The sequence below is a fragment of the Tupaia chinensis genome, unplaced genomic scaffold (assembly GCF_000334495.1).
Source record: "Tupaia chinensis unplaced genomic scaffold, TupChi_1.0 Scaffold138910_1, whole genome shotgun sequence".
In the NCBI taxonomy this organism is placed as follows: domain Eukaryota; kingdom Metazoa; phylum Chordata; class Mammalia; order Scandentia; family Tupaiidae; genus Tupaia; species Tupaia belangeri.
The window spans coordinates 959,199-975,576 of record NW_006198801.1 but is presented as its reverse complement, the minus strand read 5'-3'; the positions used below and the strand labels follow the sequence as shown (position 1 = coordinate 975,576).

The 16,378-nt window shown below is 50.0% G+C and overlaps 1 protein-coding gene across 1 annotated transcript in view; it reads right to left on the bottom strand.

The window, feature by feature from the left end:
- SIPA1L3 (signal induced proliferation associated 1 like 3) overlaps window positions 1–16,378 on the bottom strand; it is a 274,665-nt gene that overhangs the window by 32,988 nt on the left and 225,299 nt on the right. Inside the window, exons 14-15 of the mRNA XM_006161714.3 lie at window positions 14,707–14,825; window positions 12,407–12,834 (exon numbers count right to left, since the gene is read on the bottom strand). Of these exons, the coding sequence (XP_006161776.1) occupies window positions 12,407–12,834; window positions 14,707–14,825 (547 nt within the window). The remainder of the gene's footprint in view (window positions 1–12,406; window positions 12,835–14,706; window positions 14,826–16,378) is intronic.

Sequence of the window (16,378 nt, the reverse complement as noted above, 5' to 3'; positions counted from 1 at the left end):
ATGGTGCTGGACTCCCACATGGCTGACCTTGGTTCAAGCTCCAGACCTGGTGGCTTGCTTTCTCATTTTCCTTTTCTCAGTCTGTCCCTCTCTGGTCAAATGAAAATAAAGTTAAATAAAATAATTAAAACAAATTCTTTTTTAGTTTTTATGTATTATAATTTTTAAATTTGCTATAGGGCACGTGTGCTCACCAGCGAGAGAAGTGAGAAAGAGAAAGTAAAAAAGTAAGTCGCCAGGTGCAGGACTCAAACCATGGTTGGCTGCATGGGAATCCAGTGCCTTAACCACCACGTTACCTGCTGGCTTCAACTTAAAATATATTTTGCTATGTATCCGATTCATTCGAATTAAAAAAAAAATTCATGACAGAAAATACACGATAGAGAGACAGACAGACAGAGAGGGGCACCCCCAGTGGGGTCTCACCACGCCACAAACACTTTCCCAGCCTGCTGGCCTGTTAGAATATAGGACACTCATACATGTGCCCAGTACATCAACTTGACTGGGATCCCAAATGCACAGTCGGCCATATGGCCCCCAGCTCTGCATTTCAGCACACTACCACCAATGCCACCGAGGCCAAGCTACAAATATTTTTGAGTACCTGCTACATGTCAGATACCATTGCAGCTGACCTAGTCTAAACCATAGCTAGATATCTCAAATGCCGGATTCTTGTTGAATCAATGCTACTATGAACCTAGTGTCATCAATAAGAACCAACTTGGGGACCCAATCAACTTTTTTCGGGCCATGTGCATGAGGGCATGTGCGCTCATCAGAGAGAGACGGAGAGAGAGAGAGGGAAAGTGAGAAATCAACCCCTAGGGAGGATGGTCATGCCACAATCCCCTCTCCTCCATTCTCTTCTTGGGATCCTGGGCACATGCTCACACGTGCCTGGCATAGTTTTTAAGTCACCAGGTCTGGGACTTGAACTGTGGAGTTGGCCATGTGAAAATCCACGCCTCTTGCTGGCCCTGCAGCCAATCAACTTTTAAAAATGTTTATTAAAACTACACTTTCATTTTTAGTAAGAGGTATTCAATGAGGGAGTTAATGCCTTTGGAGCATAAATTAGTAAGTCCTCCTAGGTGGTCAGTTTAGCAATATAAAGGATGGGGATTTGGGCTACAGCCAGATGAGAAAACTGGCAAATTCTCTCCTCAAAGAGGACAGAAAGACAAAAAACAACCACTTCAGCACTCTGAAAATTAACCCAAGGCATACAACAATTTAAGAACCATTTATGCCTGGAAAATGGCTGAACTTTGGGTAAGAACAGAAGGAATCTGTGGCCTCCCCCTACCTCTAGCTTGGTAAACAAGGACGTTCTAGAACAGAACCTTTGGATGACATCAAGGGCACCGACTTGTGTGCTCTAAGTTTCAGAAGGAGAGGACACAGAGGGACAGAAAAAATAGGTCCAAGAAATAAATGGCTGAAAACTTCTTAAAATTTAATTAAAAAAAACATTAATCTTACACATCTAAGAAGCTCAATAAACCATAAGCAGGAGAAATACAAAAAGACTCATATTGCAAAAGACAGCTGAAAGTCAAACACTGATAGAAATCTTGGGAGCCAGCAGGTGGTGTGGAGGTTAAGGTGCTGGATCTCACAGAGCCAGCTGCATGGTTTGAGTCTTGGACTGGGAGGCTTGAAAATGACACAGGGTGAGTGTGCTTGTGTGCCCCAAATCTTGAGAGGAGAATGGAAAAAACAGTACGGCAGCATGGCCATCCCCCATAGGAGATGATTTCCCACTTTCCCCCTTTCTCTTTCTTCGGTGAGTGCATGTGCCCTATGACAAAACAAACAAAAGCCCCTACAAGCTTCAAAACATGAATGGGTCCTGGAATAAAATGACCGAGTCTTTTTTGTTTTTTAAAGATAAAAATCTGGGAAACATCAAGAGAAGGAAGATTTATCACATACAGAGGAGTATCAATACGACAAACTGCTGACTTCTCACATGAAACAATGGACTAGAATGTGACTTTCATTTTCGTTTTACTTTCGAGTGGTAAAAGAAAAACCCATTAACCAATAATTCTACATCCAGCCAAACTATCCTTCAAAAATGAAGGAAACATGAAGATGTTCGTAGATAGGCAAAGGCCAAGAAAATGTCACGAGTACATCTGCCTAACATGAAATAATAAGTCCTTAAACTGAAAGAAACGACTCCAGACAGTGCGTGACCTGAGTGTGGAGAGAGAAATGGAGAGCTTGAGAATGCATATTTGTGGTGAACGGTAAGAAGCTCTAAAAAGCTTTAAAAAGATTTATTATTAAAATTTTTTTTTTTTTTTTTTTTTTGCCAAGAGGAGCAATGCCTTCCAGAGAGAGACAGAGGGCGAGGGAGAAGGCACCTCCCCCATGAAGAATGGTCAGGTCACAATCTCTTCTCTATTTTCCTGTCCTATCAGGATCTGGCATGCATGCACATGTCCCCAGAGTGTTTTTCAAGCTTCTGAGTCCGGGATTTGAACTGTGGGTTAGCCATGTGGGATCTGGCTGCCTTAACCACCAGGTTACAGAGCTGGCCCAATTTATGCTTTCAAACACTGTGCTGGGTTTATAACACATAGGGGATATAATAGCACAACGGAGAAGGGAAAAATGAGTAGGGCTATACCAGAGAAAAGTTTCTATATTCTATTGGAATTGTTAGTTTTAACCTAAACACTGATAGGTGCATATAAGAACTAAAAAAAAAACCAGTTAAACAAAAGTGGAATGACCACGAGAGAGCGAGAGACAGAAAGCTAGAAATCACCCCACGGGGGGATGGTCACACTGTAATCCCTTCTCCATTTTACTCTCAGTATTTTGGGCACACACACATACACTTGGCATGAGATTCAAGCCACTGGGTCCAGGACTTGAACTGAGGCCGGCTACATGGGAGTCCGGTGACATACGCCATTACGCCATCTGCAGGTCCCTATTTATTTATTTATTTTTCAGAGATTTTTGCTATAGGGCATGTGCGCTTGCCAGAAAGACAGAGAGAGACAGAGAGAAAGTGAGAAATCATCCCCTAGGGATATGGTCACACTGCAATCCCTTCTCTTCCACTCTCCTTTTGGGATCTTGGGCACGCACGCACATGCGTCCAGTGAGAGTTTTAAACCACCGAGTCTAGCACTGGAACCATAGTCGACTATGTGGGAGTCCAGCAACATAACCATTACATCATTTCTGGTCCCCAAATAATATTTACTTAAAGCAGAGCAACAGAGGAGCAAGAAAGACATCTAGAAAACAAATAGAAAAATGGCCAATGTTAATACAATAGCTATCAATAATTGGGTTATATGTGAATGGTTTAAATATTCTGATCGAAAGGAGAGACTCTCAGACTGGAATAAAAAAGCCAGTAAGGGTGTTTCCCACAATCCAACATCTATTAATGGGGTAAAAGTTATTCATTGGTGGGACCAGCAGGTGGCGTGGTGGTTAAGATGCTGGACACTCCCATATGGCCCAACATGGTTTGAGTTCCAGACCCCCAGACCCGGTGGCTTGCTTTCTCACCTTCCCTCTCTGTGTCTCACTCTGATAAAATTAAAAAATAAATGAATAAACAAAATTAAATAAAATAATTTAAAAGAAGTTATTCATTGGTGGGGAGATGTCCAGGGAGCACAAAGTGTACAACACTGGTGTGGACTTCACAACGCTGACAGTGGTCAGGCAGGGTGCCCTGCGGAGGAGTGCCATCTGAGCTGAGAAAGGAAGGATGAGGTCGATCGTATGGCCCTGAGGATTTTTGTCCATTCCTAACCCCGCCCGCTGTCTCAGCTCCCAAGCTAAGGCTCACACAGGCCTCAGAGATCCTGCTCTCACTTTCACTCCATCTTCAACCAGAGGCTGAGTGTTTATCTGGTTTATATGTTAGGGGAGTATTTAAGATTTTATTGGAGTAAAGGATTAGTGGCTTACAAAGATTAAAAAAGCCACAGATAAATCTGTGGGCAGAGAAATCACTCCAACTTCTGGTCCACTCCATCCTGGGGACTCTGAAGGAGGCCGGCCAGGTGGTCCCAGGTGGGTGACATCCAACAAGGAGCAGGCTTGGCCCCTGCCTTCTGGACCAGTGGTGGCACAGTGGTGGCTGTAATGACAGCAGTGACTGCTCTGGGCCTCTGGATGTGGTCAGACCCTGTTGTAAGCACCTTGCTGATAACACCTCACTGAGCCACCCCAGTGTCCCTAGAGGCAGGAGCGACCACCAACCTCATGTTTCAAGTGGGGAAACTGAGACCCAGAGAAACTAAATAAGGGGCAGAGCTAGGATGCAAACCTAGGCAGTCTAGCTTGAAAGACAATGCTTTTTTTTTTTTTGACGTAGGGCACATGTGCTCTCTGCAGAGAGAGAGATAGAAAGTGCAAAATCATCCCCCAGGGAGGAGTCACACCAAACCTCTTCTCCATTCTCCTTTTGAGATTTTGGGAACACAGGCAGATGTGCCTAGCGTGATTTTCAAGCAGCTGGGTCTTAGACTCGAACCACGGTTGGCCATGTGGGAGTCCAGCACCTTAACTGCCCCACCACCTGCTGGCCCCAAGAGCTAATGCTTTTAACCACCACCCTGTACTCTCTGACAATCACCATGATAAATATACAGTAACTGAAAATGAAACAGCAGCAGCTATACTGAACCCTGGTTATATCTCAGGCCCCGTCTTAGCTCGTGTTCTCAGTTCATCCTCGCAACCTCATACCACAGATCCTATTACCGTCCCAGTTTACAGACGAGCCTCAGGGGAACCAAGGAGCCTGTTGAGGATGACACAGGTGGTAGGTGGTGGGTCTGTGACCAGGACACAGGCCAAGCCCAGGACACAACTCTGCTCACTCACACATTCCCAGGCAGGCCCCGGCGGCCCCTTGCCACTTGGCCTTAACTCCTGGACCAGTCTCGCTCTCTCCCTGCTGTCTGCCATGGCTTCAGAGGTGAACTGGTCCCTGCTTGTGGCTGGAGTTTTACGCTCCAGTGGAGGAGCCGCGGAGGGGCCACCTTCTGCCCTGTGGCCTGAGCAGAAGTGACAGGTCTTCATGGAGTGGAAGCCGAGAAATGAGGGGGAAAGACTCCCAACAGATCCTAATCTACCTTCTGCTTGCCGCTTTCACTAAGCATTGCCCACCTGGATCACGGCAGCAGCCTCTCCCCTGGACTCTCCGGCTCCTCCTGCATCCTCCCCAGCCTCCCAGGGGGACCCTGTGAACTTGAAGTCAGATCAGGACTCTCTGTGATTCCCCCTCACTCAGGGTAACAGCCGAGCCTCCCGCGAGGCCCTGTACATCCACCCCCTTTCCTCTGCCTTCTTTTTTTTTTCTTCCTTTCCCTCACTCTGCTCCAGCTGCACGGGAGCTGTTCCTCGTACACAGAAGGAGAGCTGCCCTCAGGGCCTTTGCACTGCTCCCTCTCCCCGCAGATCTCTGCATGGCTCCCTCCTTCCCTTAGGTTCCAGAAGACAGTGTGGGTTCCTTTTCCCAAGTTGAGTGGGGAGGTCTTTGTCACGTGGGACCCCAGTCACCTAACACACACAGACAGACAGGGTGGGTCCCAGCTGATCCCAAGGCCCCCAGATTACCTTTCAGGGCTGTGCCCCCAGGAGGGTATCCCGGAGACTCCTGGCACCGCCTGGAGAAGCAAGGCCACGTGCTTCCTGCCTGCCTGGGAACGCCCGGCTGCGTCAGCTCCACGTGGAGCAGAGAGCCTCTGATTGCCCTAAACAGAGCTGACAAATTGCTCTGGAAACCCGGAGAGCTCTGCAGCGTGTGCTGCCTCAGGAGAGGGCGGGGGGCCAGGTGGCTGCCCGCCTGGGATCACGCAGCCCACTGCGGTGCCCACAGCAAGCGCTGGCGCCAGGCAGTGTGCCTGGCAGCCGGGCTCAAATGACGCATGTCTAGGGGGAGTGTCTGCGAAGTTGTTGAAGTCATGATGGGCACAAGCTGCTACAGGCTGCAGTGGTTTCCACAGCAGGGACGGAGCCCAGGGAACGGAGTGGGTGGGGGGGGTTCCCTGCTCGGGCATGGCAGGGCCTGTTCCCTTTCTGGCAGCCTCCCTGTGAAACAGTCCATTCTCCCCAGAATAGCTCAGAGTGGTGGTTTTACAAATGTAAGTCAGATTACATGCTCAAATGCCTCCCATGGCTCCCATGTTCCTCAGAACCAAATCCCAGCATCTGCCCATGGCTACAAGCCTGCCAGAAGCAGGCCTCTGCCCTCCTGCCGTTCTCACCTTGGCCCCGCTGCTCCGAGAACCTGACCATTTCAGGATCGGAGTAAATGACCAATGCCTGGATTCCCCCCTCACTTCCTGCAATACACCACCCTTTCGAGAGGCCTCCGGGAGCCCCCTCTGTTCTGCTCATTTCTTCTCCCTGGCACTTGTCACCGCCCGGCATGGTCACCACATAGTTGTCCAGTCATCTGCCCATCCTGCTCGCTCTCCAGAAGGCCAGCTCCACAGAGAAGACTCCCCGCTTCCTCTGCTACGCTGCAGTGTTTGCGGAGATTGGAACAATGCCCGGCCCGTCCACAGCAGGCGCTGCACTGCTCAGTGAACCTAAGACCAACATTGCCGTTGGCGGTCTAGCTCACTCTCCTCTCCCGGGTGCCTCCAGTCTGTGGCGGCCTCTGAACACCCAGCAGTCCAGTTGGACTCTCTTGTAGCTCGCTGGCCCTGCCCAGAACCATGCCTCCCTCTCTCTTCACATCCTGGTGCTGCCACCTGTGGACACATCCACAGTGGCACTGGCCAGCAGGCCAGCCTGCGTCCTTCCCACTAAAATCTTGGCCCCAGCTCCTTCCCTGAGACTTTACCTCCTCTCTTGCTCCCAGCATCATCTTTCAAAACACAAATCTGCCAATGCTGTCCTCTTAGCTGAAACTCTTCCGTGCTGTTCACTGATTGTAAGATCGAATCCAGACTCCATCATGGGGCCAGTAGGGCCCTGAGTGGTCTGGCCCCTGCTGACCTCCCCACCCTCCCACCCATCACCTCTCTACCTCTAGTATGGTTCTACACTGGAGCCACAGTATCTTGCTGGCACTATTTTCCTCCTCACCACAGGGCCTTTGCACGTGCTGCTCTTCTTGTAAGCGTAACTCTACATGCCACCTTTATCTTTTTTTAAATGGCAAAGTACCTCTGATACAGCAGTGTGCAAATCATTTACATACAATTTCATGCCCAGTAACAATGCAAACACCCATGCTACTTACCATGGATCAAGAATCTCTCACCTTGGGCCAGGTGGTGGCACAACGGTAACCCAACTGAAAACACATGGGAAAGGTCCCAGGTTCACATCCCAGGACCTCCCTGAGCATGCTGGGTATGTATATGCAAACTCATGATTCAGGCCAGAGGAGACTGCAGGGTGAAGAGCCTATTGAGGGTGCTATCTCTCTCTCTTTCATTCTCATGGAAGAAATAAAGTTTAAAAAAAAAAATAGGGAGGGTTGGGACCAGCAGTTAGTGTAATGACTATGTCGCTGGACTCCCATGCAGTCAACCGTGGTTTGAGTCTCGGAGCCGGTGGCTTAAACTCACACCAGGCGCATGTGCGTGCATGCCCAAGATCCCGAGAGGAGAATGGAGGAGAAGGGATTGCGGCGTAGAATTCCCCCTGGGGGGTGATTTCTCGCTTTCTGTCTCTCTGTCCCTCTCTGTCTTTCTAGCGAGCACACGTGCCCTGTAGCAAGAACCTCTCAAAAAAAAAAAAAAAAAAAAAAAAAAAAAAAGAAAAGAAAGAAAAAGAAAAAAAGTAGAGAAAAAAATAAGGGGTGGGGGGAGACAGCAGATGAAATGGGCATTAGGGCAGCTGGATCTCTCATGGCTAACTGTAGTGTGAATCCTAGAACACGTGTGCATATGTGCCCAAAATCCTGAGAGAAGAATGGTAGAAAAAGGATCAGACTGGGTTGTTGGAAAAGTCTTCTCATAGAAAAATGTGAAGACCCCATAGCAAGCCACCCTGAGGGAGGTACTTTTTCATTTTCCCTCTTCCTCTTTTTGTTTCTGGTGAGTACGTGTGCCCTATAGCAAAAACAAAACAAAACAAAAACCAAAGAGTATCTCAGCAGGCACCCGTCCCTTGACCTTACTACTCCTTCTTGTCCTTATCTTTGGCACAGGGACATTATCCCTGCCTCCAGGCTAGATTCGACACCCCCATCCTGGGGTGTCTAACTAACTAACTTATTTAGTTAGTCCATTCTCAGATACCACTGGGTCTCCCCTCAGGTTGTCCCCTAAGCATAATTCACTCATGACTTTTGTCATTATTTTCTGGCTGTCTTCCCTGATACCCTGACAATGCCTGGACAGTCTGTACCCTGGTCCACTTGGTTCCAGTGCCCAGGAGAAGGGCTGGCACCCAGCAGGCACTTGTGAATAAGTACACAGTTCTATTCTACAAGACCAGTTGGTGGCATGGATAAGATAGCTGGCTCCCACATGGCTGAGTGCATGGTTCAAGTCTCAGACCTGCTGGCTTGAAAAACACACAGGGTGTGTGTAGTGCGTGTGTGCCCCAAATCATGAGAGGAGAATGGAAGAGATGGGACTGTGGTGTGGCCATCCCCGTGGGGGCTTTCTCATCCCACTCCCCTGTGTCTCTCTCCTACACAGTGCTAGGAAAGTAGAGACATGAGCAATACTGAGCGCTTCACCAGGCCTGCTCAGACTAAGGTGCCTGCCCTGCAGGGCCGGGTTGGACAGCAGGCTGTCATTCTAGCTTGGCCTTAGGGAAGGGACCGATGACAGCAGATGTACAAGGTTGCTGGCTATGGATGCAGGGAAGTGCGGTCAGCACCTGGCAGGCTGGCCATAACGGGAGGCAGAGGTACATGTGGCCTCGGTGCCTGCAGGGATCTTGTGCCTCAGTGGGAAGATCATGGAGAGGGAGGGCAGGTGGGAATCACTACGTTGTGTGGAATGCTTGCTCACCTGACTTTCCTGTTCTCCAGGAAGCCCCTCTAGTGTCTCTCTCACCTGGTCCTCCCACTCTAGAATAGAGCTGTACCCCCTCCCCCCCCCCGGACTTTGAGCTCTGAGAGGATAGGCTTGGGGCTGTCTCAGTTACCACAGTGTCCCCAGCACTGCCTGTAACAGGGTTTGCCCATAGGAAACATTCTTATTTAGTTAGTCTGAGGCAGAGCCTCATTTAAATATTTTTAAAATAAAGCTTACTTATTTATTTTAGAGACATACACATTCCTAACAGGGTCTTCATGGTGCAATTCACCCCCAGCCTCAACTGGCCTCCATCAGAGGGGTGCAGAGGGAGGACTTGGGACACGAACCCAGGACCTTCGCATGTGGTTCCAGCATCGCAGAGCACTGTGTTACTACTGTGCCACAGGCTGGTCCCATTTTCCTTTTCATAGAATGACTTCCCCTCCGCCATGATAGCCAGGCTTGAGGTCTATTGCCAAACACCGTTCAAAGGCTCATTTCATCTTCGCCACATCCCTATGTGGTAGGTAAGTAATTTAGCCCCCGTTTTGCAGATGAGGAAACAGAGGCCCAGAGAGGTTCAGTCACTTGCCTTGGGCCACACAGTCGAGAGAGGACTTGAGCCCAGCCAGGCTGTCTCAGGAGCTCATATTCTTATTCACCGTGTACATGTTTATTTAAATCAATTCCTTTTACTTTCCGGAACTGGTCCTAGGCAGTATCTGTAGAATCAGGGGATAAGCTGGCAACACTTTCCTAATACTCATTAAAGCAAACATGTATCTGTTTAAAATAAAACATTTTCCTCCCTGAACCACCCAAATCACCTCAAGCACCCCATTTTGGGAAATGCTGCTCTACACTAAAGCCTGGTTGCCTAGGAGAAAACTTCAGGAAGCAGCTTTAATGAGTAGATAAGAATGATTTGCAATTAGCATCAATTGTCTATATGCAAATTAAAGCTCCCAACCGCAGGGCCCGCTTTTACAGAGGGCTCCTCTCCCATTTTATTCCCTTCATTTCTGGGTTCAGCAAATCCTTCTCTCAGACACACAGTAATTCTACACCGTCTTCCTGCCTCAGCCTATTGCGAGTTTTAAAGCCTCACAAGGTTGAACAGGGTTCAGGTCCAACGCGGGCCTAGGCCCAGAACAGGAGCTACCAACACTGGGACATGTGGCCCCCTCCCGTAGACTCTCATGGCCTCTTGTCCCTCTAGATGATGCAATTTTACAATGCTCTCAGTGATGATCTGATTCTCATCTGTTTCCCTCACTCAGTCATGGGCTGTGGTGAGGGCTGCTGGGGGACTGGTCAGAATATGCTCATTAACGGGTGGGAGGAGACTTCAAGTTTGTAGATAATGCATCTTATTAAAAAACTACTCAGGGATTGCAAAATATTTTTGTACCAAAATCAACTTGCATTTAATTCCGTTTTCCCACAAACTTTCTTTTTAAGAGAGAGTTTTGCAATAGGGGTATGTGATCTTGCTGGAGACAAAGAGACAGAGAGTGAGAAACCACTCCCCAAGGAGGATGGCCACACTGCAATCCTTTCTCTTCCATGCTCCTCTCAGGATTTTGGGCGGGCATGCACACGTGCCTGGCGTGGATCTCAACCTGCTGGGTCTGGGACTCGAACTGCAGTTGACCATATGGGAATCCAGCACCATAACCACTATGCCACCTGCTGCACCTCCACCACAAATTCTTGAGTCCCTCTGTCCTCAGCTAACAACATAGTGACTAGGACAGAACAAATTCCCAAGAAATATCTGAGTCAAATGAACCAGTACATAAATGAAGAAGTTATTCAAGAATCTTGAGTTCAAAAGGTCAAGGGTTACTTGTCTAAGGAGGCGGACTGAGGCAGAGAGCTGGCTTGCTCAGAGAGTCTCTGTCTGTCTGTCTCTCCCACCTGGGCCCTTCTGGGCTCCTTTACTTGGGGAACTCCCAGGATCAAGGCACCCGGGGAGCACACTCCAGTCACCCTCTGCATGGCAGTTTTCACATCTGGCAGAGAAGCGCTGCTAAGTCATGAAACCTCTGGAGCAGGGCTTGATGAGCATTAAACCTCATTAGACAGACGAGATCAAAGCACATCGCACGCAGGAAGGCTGAGTATCATTCAGGAGCCCGCTGCGTCACCTTCTACAGATATTTCTGTACACTCACAGACACGATTTTACTGTGGGTGATGGTCAAAGAGGGCCAAAGCCTGCCTGAATGCACGTGCCCTGTGTGGTGGGGGCTGTGGGTTTGAGGACTGGCAAAGGCACCAGAAAGCCAAGGGGAGGAAGACTCACTGCACCAAGAAGGTCTTTAGCCCCCTTAGGGGTTCTGGACACATAGGGGTCCTTGACTTCCACTCAGGTATGTTAGGGAAGGGAGGTGAGGCTGTGGCCCTGGGGTTAGCACTGGAGACGGCAGCTCGGAGATCCCTGCCTGGAGCCAGCGAACTCTGAGGGGCTCGGTGGCCAAGGCTGAGCCTGGTGGCTCCACTGAACGATCGTCCACCTCTGTGCACTTTCTGGGAGGTGCTTTACCACTTTCATTAGAATCTCAACATGTAGGTGGTCCAGACTCCATGCTGTTGGTTGGTCACCACCTGACCACACTCGCTTCCGCTCATGCTCACCCCTTTACCAGTGGCTGTCGGAAAGCATCATTCTGGGACTGGCAGCATCAGCATCCACTTGGAACTTTAGGGGACCGTTTGGGGATCACCATCCTCTACTACAGAGCCTGGATGGCCAAACCACGAGCTCACAGACTTCCTTGTAGCTGGTTTGGCTAAGTGACACGTTGGCTCCAGGGGGGTCTGGGAGAGTGTTTACCTTCCCCATAGAACCGCACAGATGCTGCAACCTTTCCCTCTGTTCTCTGCTCCCTCACTGCCAATCCCGAGGGACCACAGCCCTATTGAGACCAGGGAGACACAAGCCAGCATGGCAAGGTGCGGGGCAGGAAGACAGAACCAGTTCTTCAGTCCCCTTGAGCTGGTGCACAACCTGCATCTGTACTCTCTGGACTTCACGTCAAGGGACTGTTAAACTTCTGTCTAAGCCACTGTGGGGGTCAAAGTTTCCTATGACTGCCAATACAGTCTGTGATCCCCACAGAGCAGAAAAACCACTGGTCTTTCAGCAGACAGAGAGGGAAAAGGACATGGTCAGAGAGCAGCAGACAGGGGAAGACTGGGAGAAGCCAGGGGTTTCTCTCCCTCTACCTGGGATCCCTGAAGCTAAGAATGGGCAGCAGAGGGTGGTCTAGGAGCCTCTCAATTTCGAGCAAGCTAGGGTGTAAACACGTGCCCTTGGGCATGCTTCTGGAGAGGGGGACCCCACCGTCCGAACTGCGGAGGAAGTGGAAGGTGCTCAGGACCCTGAAGGACCTGGACTAGGTACAATGCTTTACCTGGGCTGCCTTGGCGGGTCTCGGCTGCCCCCGGCCAGGCCGGTGGGGGTGCTGGAGCCTGAGGAGTACAGCTTCGGTCGGTAGCCCTTGCTCTGGCCGGCAACTGCAGGCGCAGGTGAGACCTCCCGCCGCCTCTCTGTGTGGTGGGACCGGCTGACGGCCTCGCGCCCCCCGCCACACAGGCCCATACTTCCTGTGGGCTTGTGTGGCTTGGCGGGCCGAGGTGCCTTGGCCAGGGACATGCAGCTGGGGCTGGAGGTGTAGAGGGTGGAGTCGATGCCGCTGTCACTGGAGCCGCCCTTGGAGAGGGGGTCTTGTTCTGGCTCCAGGGGGTCTAGAGGGTCGAACCAGCGATCGTCACTGTGGCTGCTGGACGCGTTGCTGGAGAGGGTATTGCTGCTGGAATGACTTGAGTACTGAGGTTCTCCCTGGAAGGCAAGGGAAGTATGTCATTTCTAGACTCCAGAGCAGGGGCCATCCCCTGTCCTCAGCCCACCTTCTGTCGGAGTGTGAGCTTTGGACCCAGCCAGCTTTGAATCCTGGCTCCCCGCCCACTGGTTGTGTTACTTGGGCAACCGATATACCTTCTCTGCCTCAGTTTCCACATCTGTAAAATGGGGGGTGATAAAGAGCCAGCCTCATGGGGTTGCTTGGAGGAACAAATGACACACATATAAAGTGCTTCCCATGCCTCCAACTCAAATCCTCTAAAACAGCTCCAGGCCTTCTCTTTCAAACCTGTCTCCAGAATGGTATACCAGCCTTCCTGCTGCCCCACCCATGGGCCACAGACTCTCCTGACTGCTTTGTGTCTAGTACAACAGAGAACCCTGCTGTCCACGTCTTCAGAACAGATCCAGGACCTCCGTGGTTCCACGCTGGTCCTGTCACCACTGTTCCCTGCTGGACCATCACAGCAGCCTTCCGCCTGGTCTCTCTGCCTCCACCCCTCCCCCCCGTTTGTTCTCTTCATGTCATCAGAGAAGCTGCAAACATCGACGTTAGGTCCCTGCTCAGAGCTTGCCGGTGGCTCTGTTGCATTCAGGAGAAAGCGAGAGTCCTCACCACAGCCCACGCGGCCTTGATGATCAGGTCCCAAGTCCTGGTCTCTAACTTCGTCTCCCTACTCCGGCCACATCACCTTCCTCGCTGTTCTCAGAGCAGGCCAGGCATGCTCCTACCTCAGGGCCTTTGCCCTTGCTGACCCCTCTGCCTGCAATGCTCTCCCTTCAGATACTTTCAGGAACTGTCCTTTACTTCACTCAAGGTTTTGGCCTAATGGTCACTCCCGCAAATGTCATCTCCAATCACATCTCCTAAAGCAGTAGTAATTGTCACTTTTTTTTCCCTTAACTGTGCTGCTTTTTCTTCCACTTTGCAAGGATCACTTCTCAGTGTCGTACCGTGGATCTGTTCATCTGCTTACTGCTTGTGGCTCCTACTGGAATGTCAGGTTCCTGAGGACAGGGGCCTGTCCATCCTCTTCATCACAGTGGTCCTAACACCCAGCATGTTGTAAGTGTCCCTCGAACACCTACCACATGAGTGGATGCAAAGAAACTGCCAAGAACTCACCCAAACTCTCTCCTCCTCCTGGATACATGACTACACCTAACACCCAGCATGTTGTAAGTGTCCCTCGAACACCTACCACATGAGTGGATGCAAAGAAACTGCCAAGAACTCACCCAAACTCTCTCCTCCTGGATAGATGACTACATCTCCCAGCCTCCCCTGCAGTGGCCACAGGAGGGAGTCCTGGCTAATGCAATGTAAGCAGGAGAGATTCCTGACTTCTCCTCCCTTGGATGCTCTCTCCTTTCCACTTCACCATTGGAAAGATAGAGGGACCCAGCAGGGGGCTCCAGAGGGACAGCAGAGCCACAGGACGGAGGGAGACTGGGTTCCTGAATCACCCTGTGGAAAGCTGCTCACTGAGTATGTGTTGTTACACAAGGTCTACTGCATGCAGTCACTGAGATTCAGGGCTGTCACAGCAGTTAATCTACCACACTGACATAACAGCAAGGAAACTGAGGCTGAAGCGGTGAAGGGACTTGCCCAAGATGACCTGAGAGCCGGAGCCAGAGGACGTGAACCTGGCTGGCTGTAACTCCAGATCAAGTACTTAGCCCCCCTGCTTAGAGGAGGGTGGCGAAGGTGGAAGATGAGCTCACGTGTGATGTTCAGAGGCCACTCTCAGGGAAAGTTACCCAGCCCACAGCAGTCAGGCGCCGGAGAAGCTGCCAGCTCCTGCAGGCCTGGCTCCTCAGGTGGGGCAGGGTGGGGCCCAGACTCACTTTGGAATGCCTGTTGGGGGAATCTTTGCCTGCTGCGTCCTGCCTGGAGCCGTGCTTGCTCCCGCTGCTTCCAGCCATGGCTGAGAGCCTGGCCTGGGCGGGCACATGCCACAGAGGCTCTGCAGAAAAACAGGAGACACAGCAGCGGTTAGGGGTGACTCAGTCCAGGCCCAGATGATTCTGGCCCAAAACATAGTTGGATGGTCCCACCCTTTTGCCAGCCTGTCTGTTCACCTGGACATGACCCCATCAATCTATGCCTTGGGGGGTAACAACTCTCAATAATAGAGAATATTTCCTGAGCATTTACTATGTGCCATGCCCCATTCTGCGAGCCCTATTTGAGTTAATTCACTGAAGCCACGTGATCCTCCATCGTCATCCCCAAGTGAGGTGGAACACGCGTTCGTTCTTCCTGGCCATATGCATGATCTCCTCTGTAAATGACCTGTACCTTTACCCATTCTTCTATGGGACTGATAGTCTTTTTATCTGTTGGTTAAAATTCTTTACAACTCCTTTGTTGGTTAAATGTATGTAACTTTTTAAAAAAACACTGAAAATGGAATCATAATAAACATCATCCAACAACTTGCTGGTTCACTCTGTAATGTGTCTATTCTTGCTTTTCTGTCTGTATCTTCACAATACATCTTCACATAACTGAACGTGAAGTCACCTCAGTTTTAATAGCTGGATAGGATTCCAACGAGTGACTATATATCAATTGCTAGGGAAGGGACTTCAAAAAGTTTGTGAAAAGGGAAATTAAAGTATGAGTTCATTTTGGCACAAAAAAATGTTAAAGTCCATAAATAGTTTTTTTCAGAATACGTCCCCTCATTTTCTGAGCCAGACACATGGCTTTGTTGTTAAGGGAGCTAGATCCCACATGGCCAACCATGGGTTTAAGTCCTGGCCCCAGTAGCTTGAAAAACTTGCCAGGCATGTGTGTGTGCCCCAAATCCCAACAGGATGGGAAAGGGAGCAGGACGGATTGCAGCATGACCGCACCCCATTGAGGGGTACTCTCTCCCTCGCCCTTTCTTTCTCTGGCAGGCGTATGTGCCCTTCGGCAAGTAAAAAACAAAACAAAACAAAAATGCTTATTGTCCATAAACTTTTTTTTTTGGAGAGGTTTTTGCTATAGGGCGTATGCACTCACCAGAAAAACAGAGATACAGAAAGACAGAAAGCGGGAAATCACCGCCTGGGGGGATGGCCACGCCCCAATCCCTTCTCCTCCATTCTCCTCTTGAGATCTTGGGCATGCACACACACGCACTTGGCGTGAGTTTAAGCCACCAGCTCTGGGACTCGAACTGCAGTCGACTAAATGGGAGTTCAGAGATGTAGCCACTACGCCAACTGCTAGTCCTAACTTTTTAATTATGCCAACTGATGGTCCCAACTTTCTTTTTAAATAATTATTTTATTTAACTTTATTTATTTATTCATTCATTCATTTTAATTTGTCCAGAGAGGGACAGAGTGAGTGAGTGAGAGAGAGAAAGAGAGAGAGAGAGAAAGAAAGTGAGAAAGCAAACCACCGGGTCCAGGACTCGAACCACGGTCAGCCACGTGGGATTCCAGCGCCCTTAACCACCATGCTACCTGCTGGCCCCAATCCATAAACTTCTTAAAGTCATCTCCTATTTACCAGTTTCCTGCT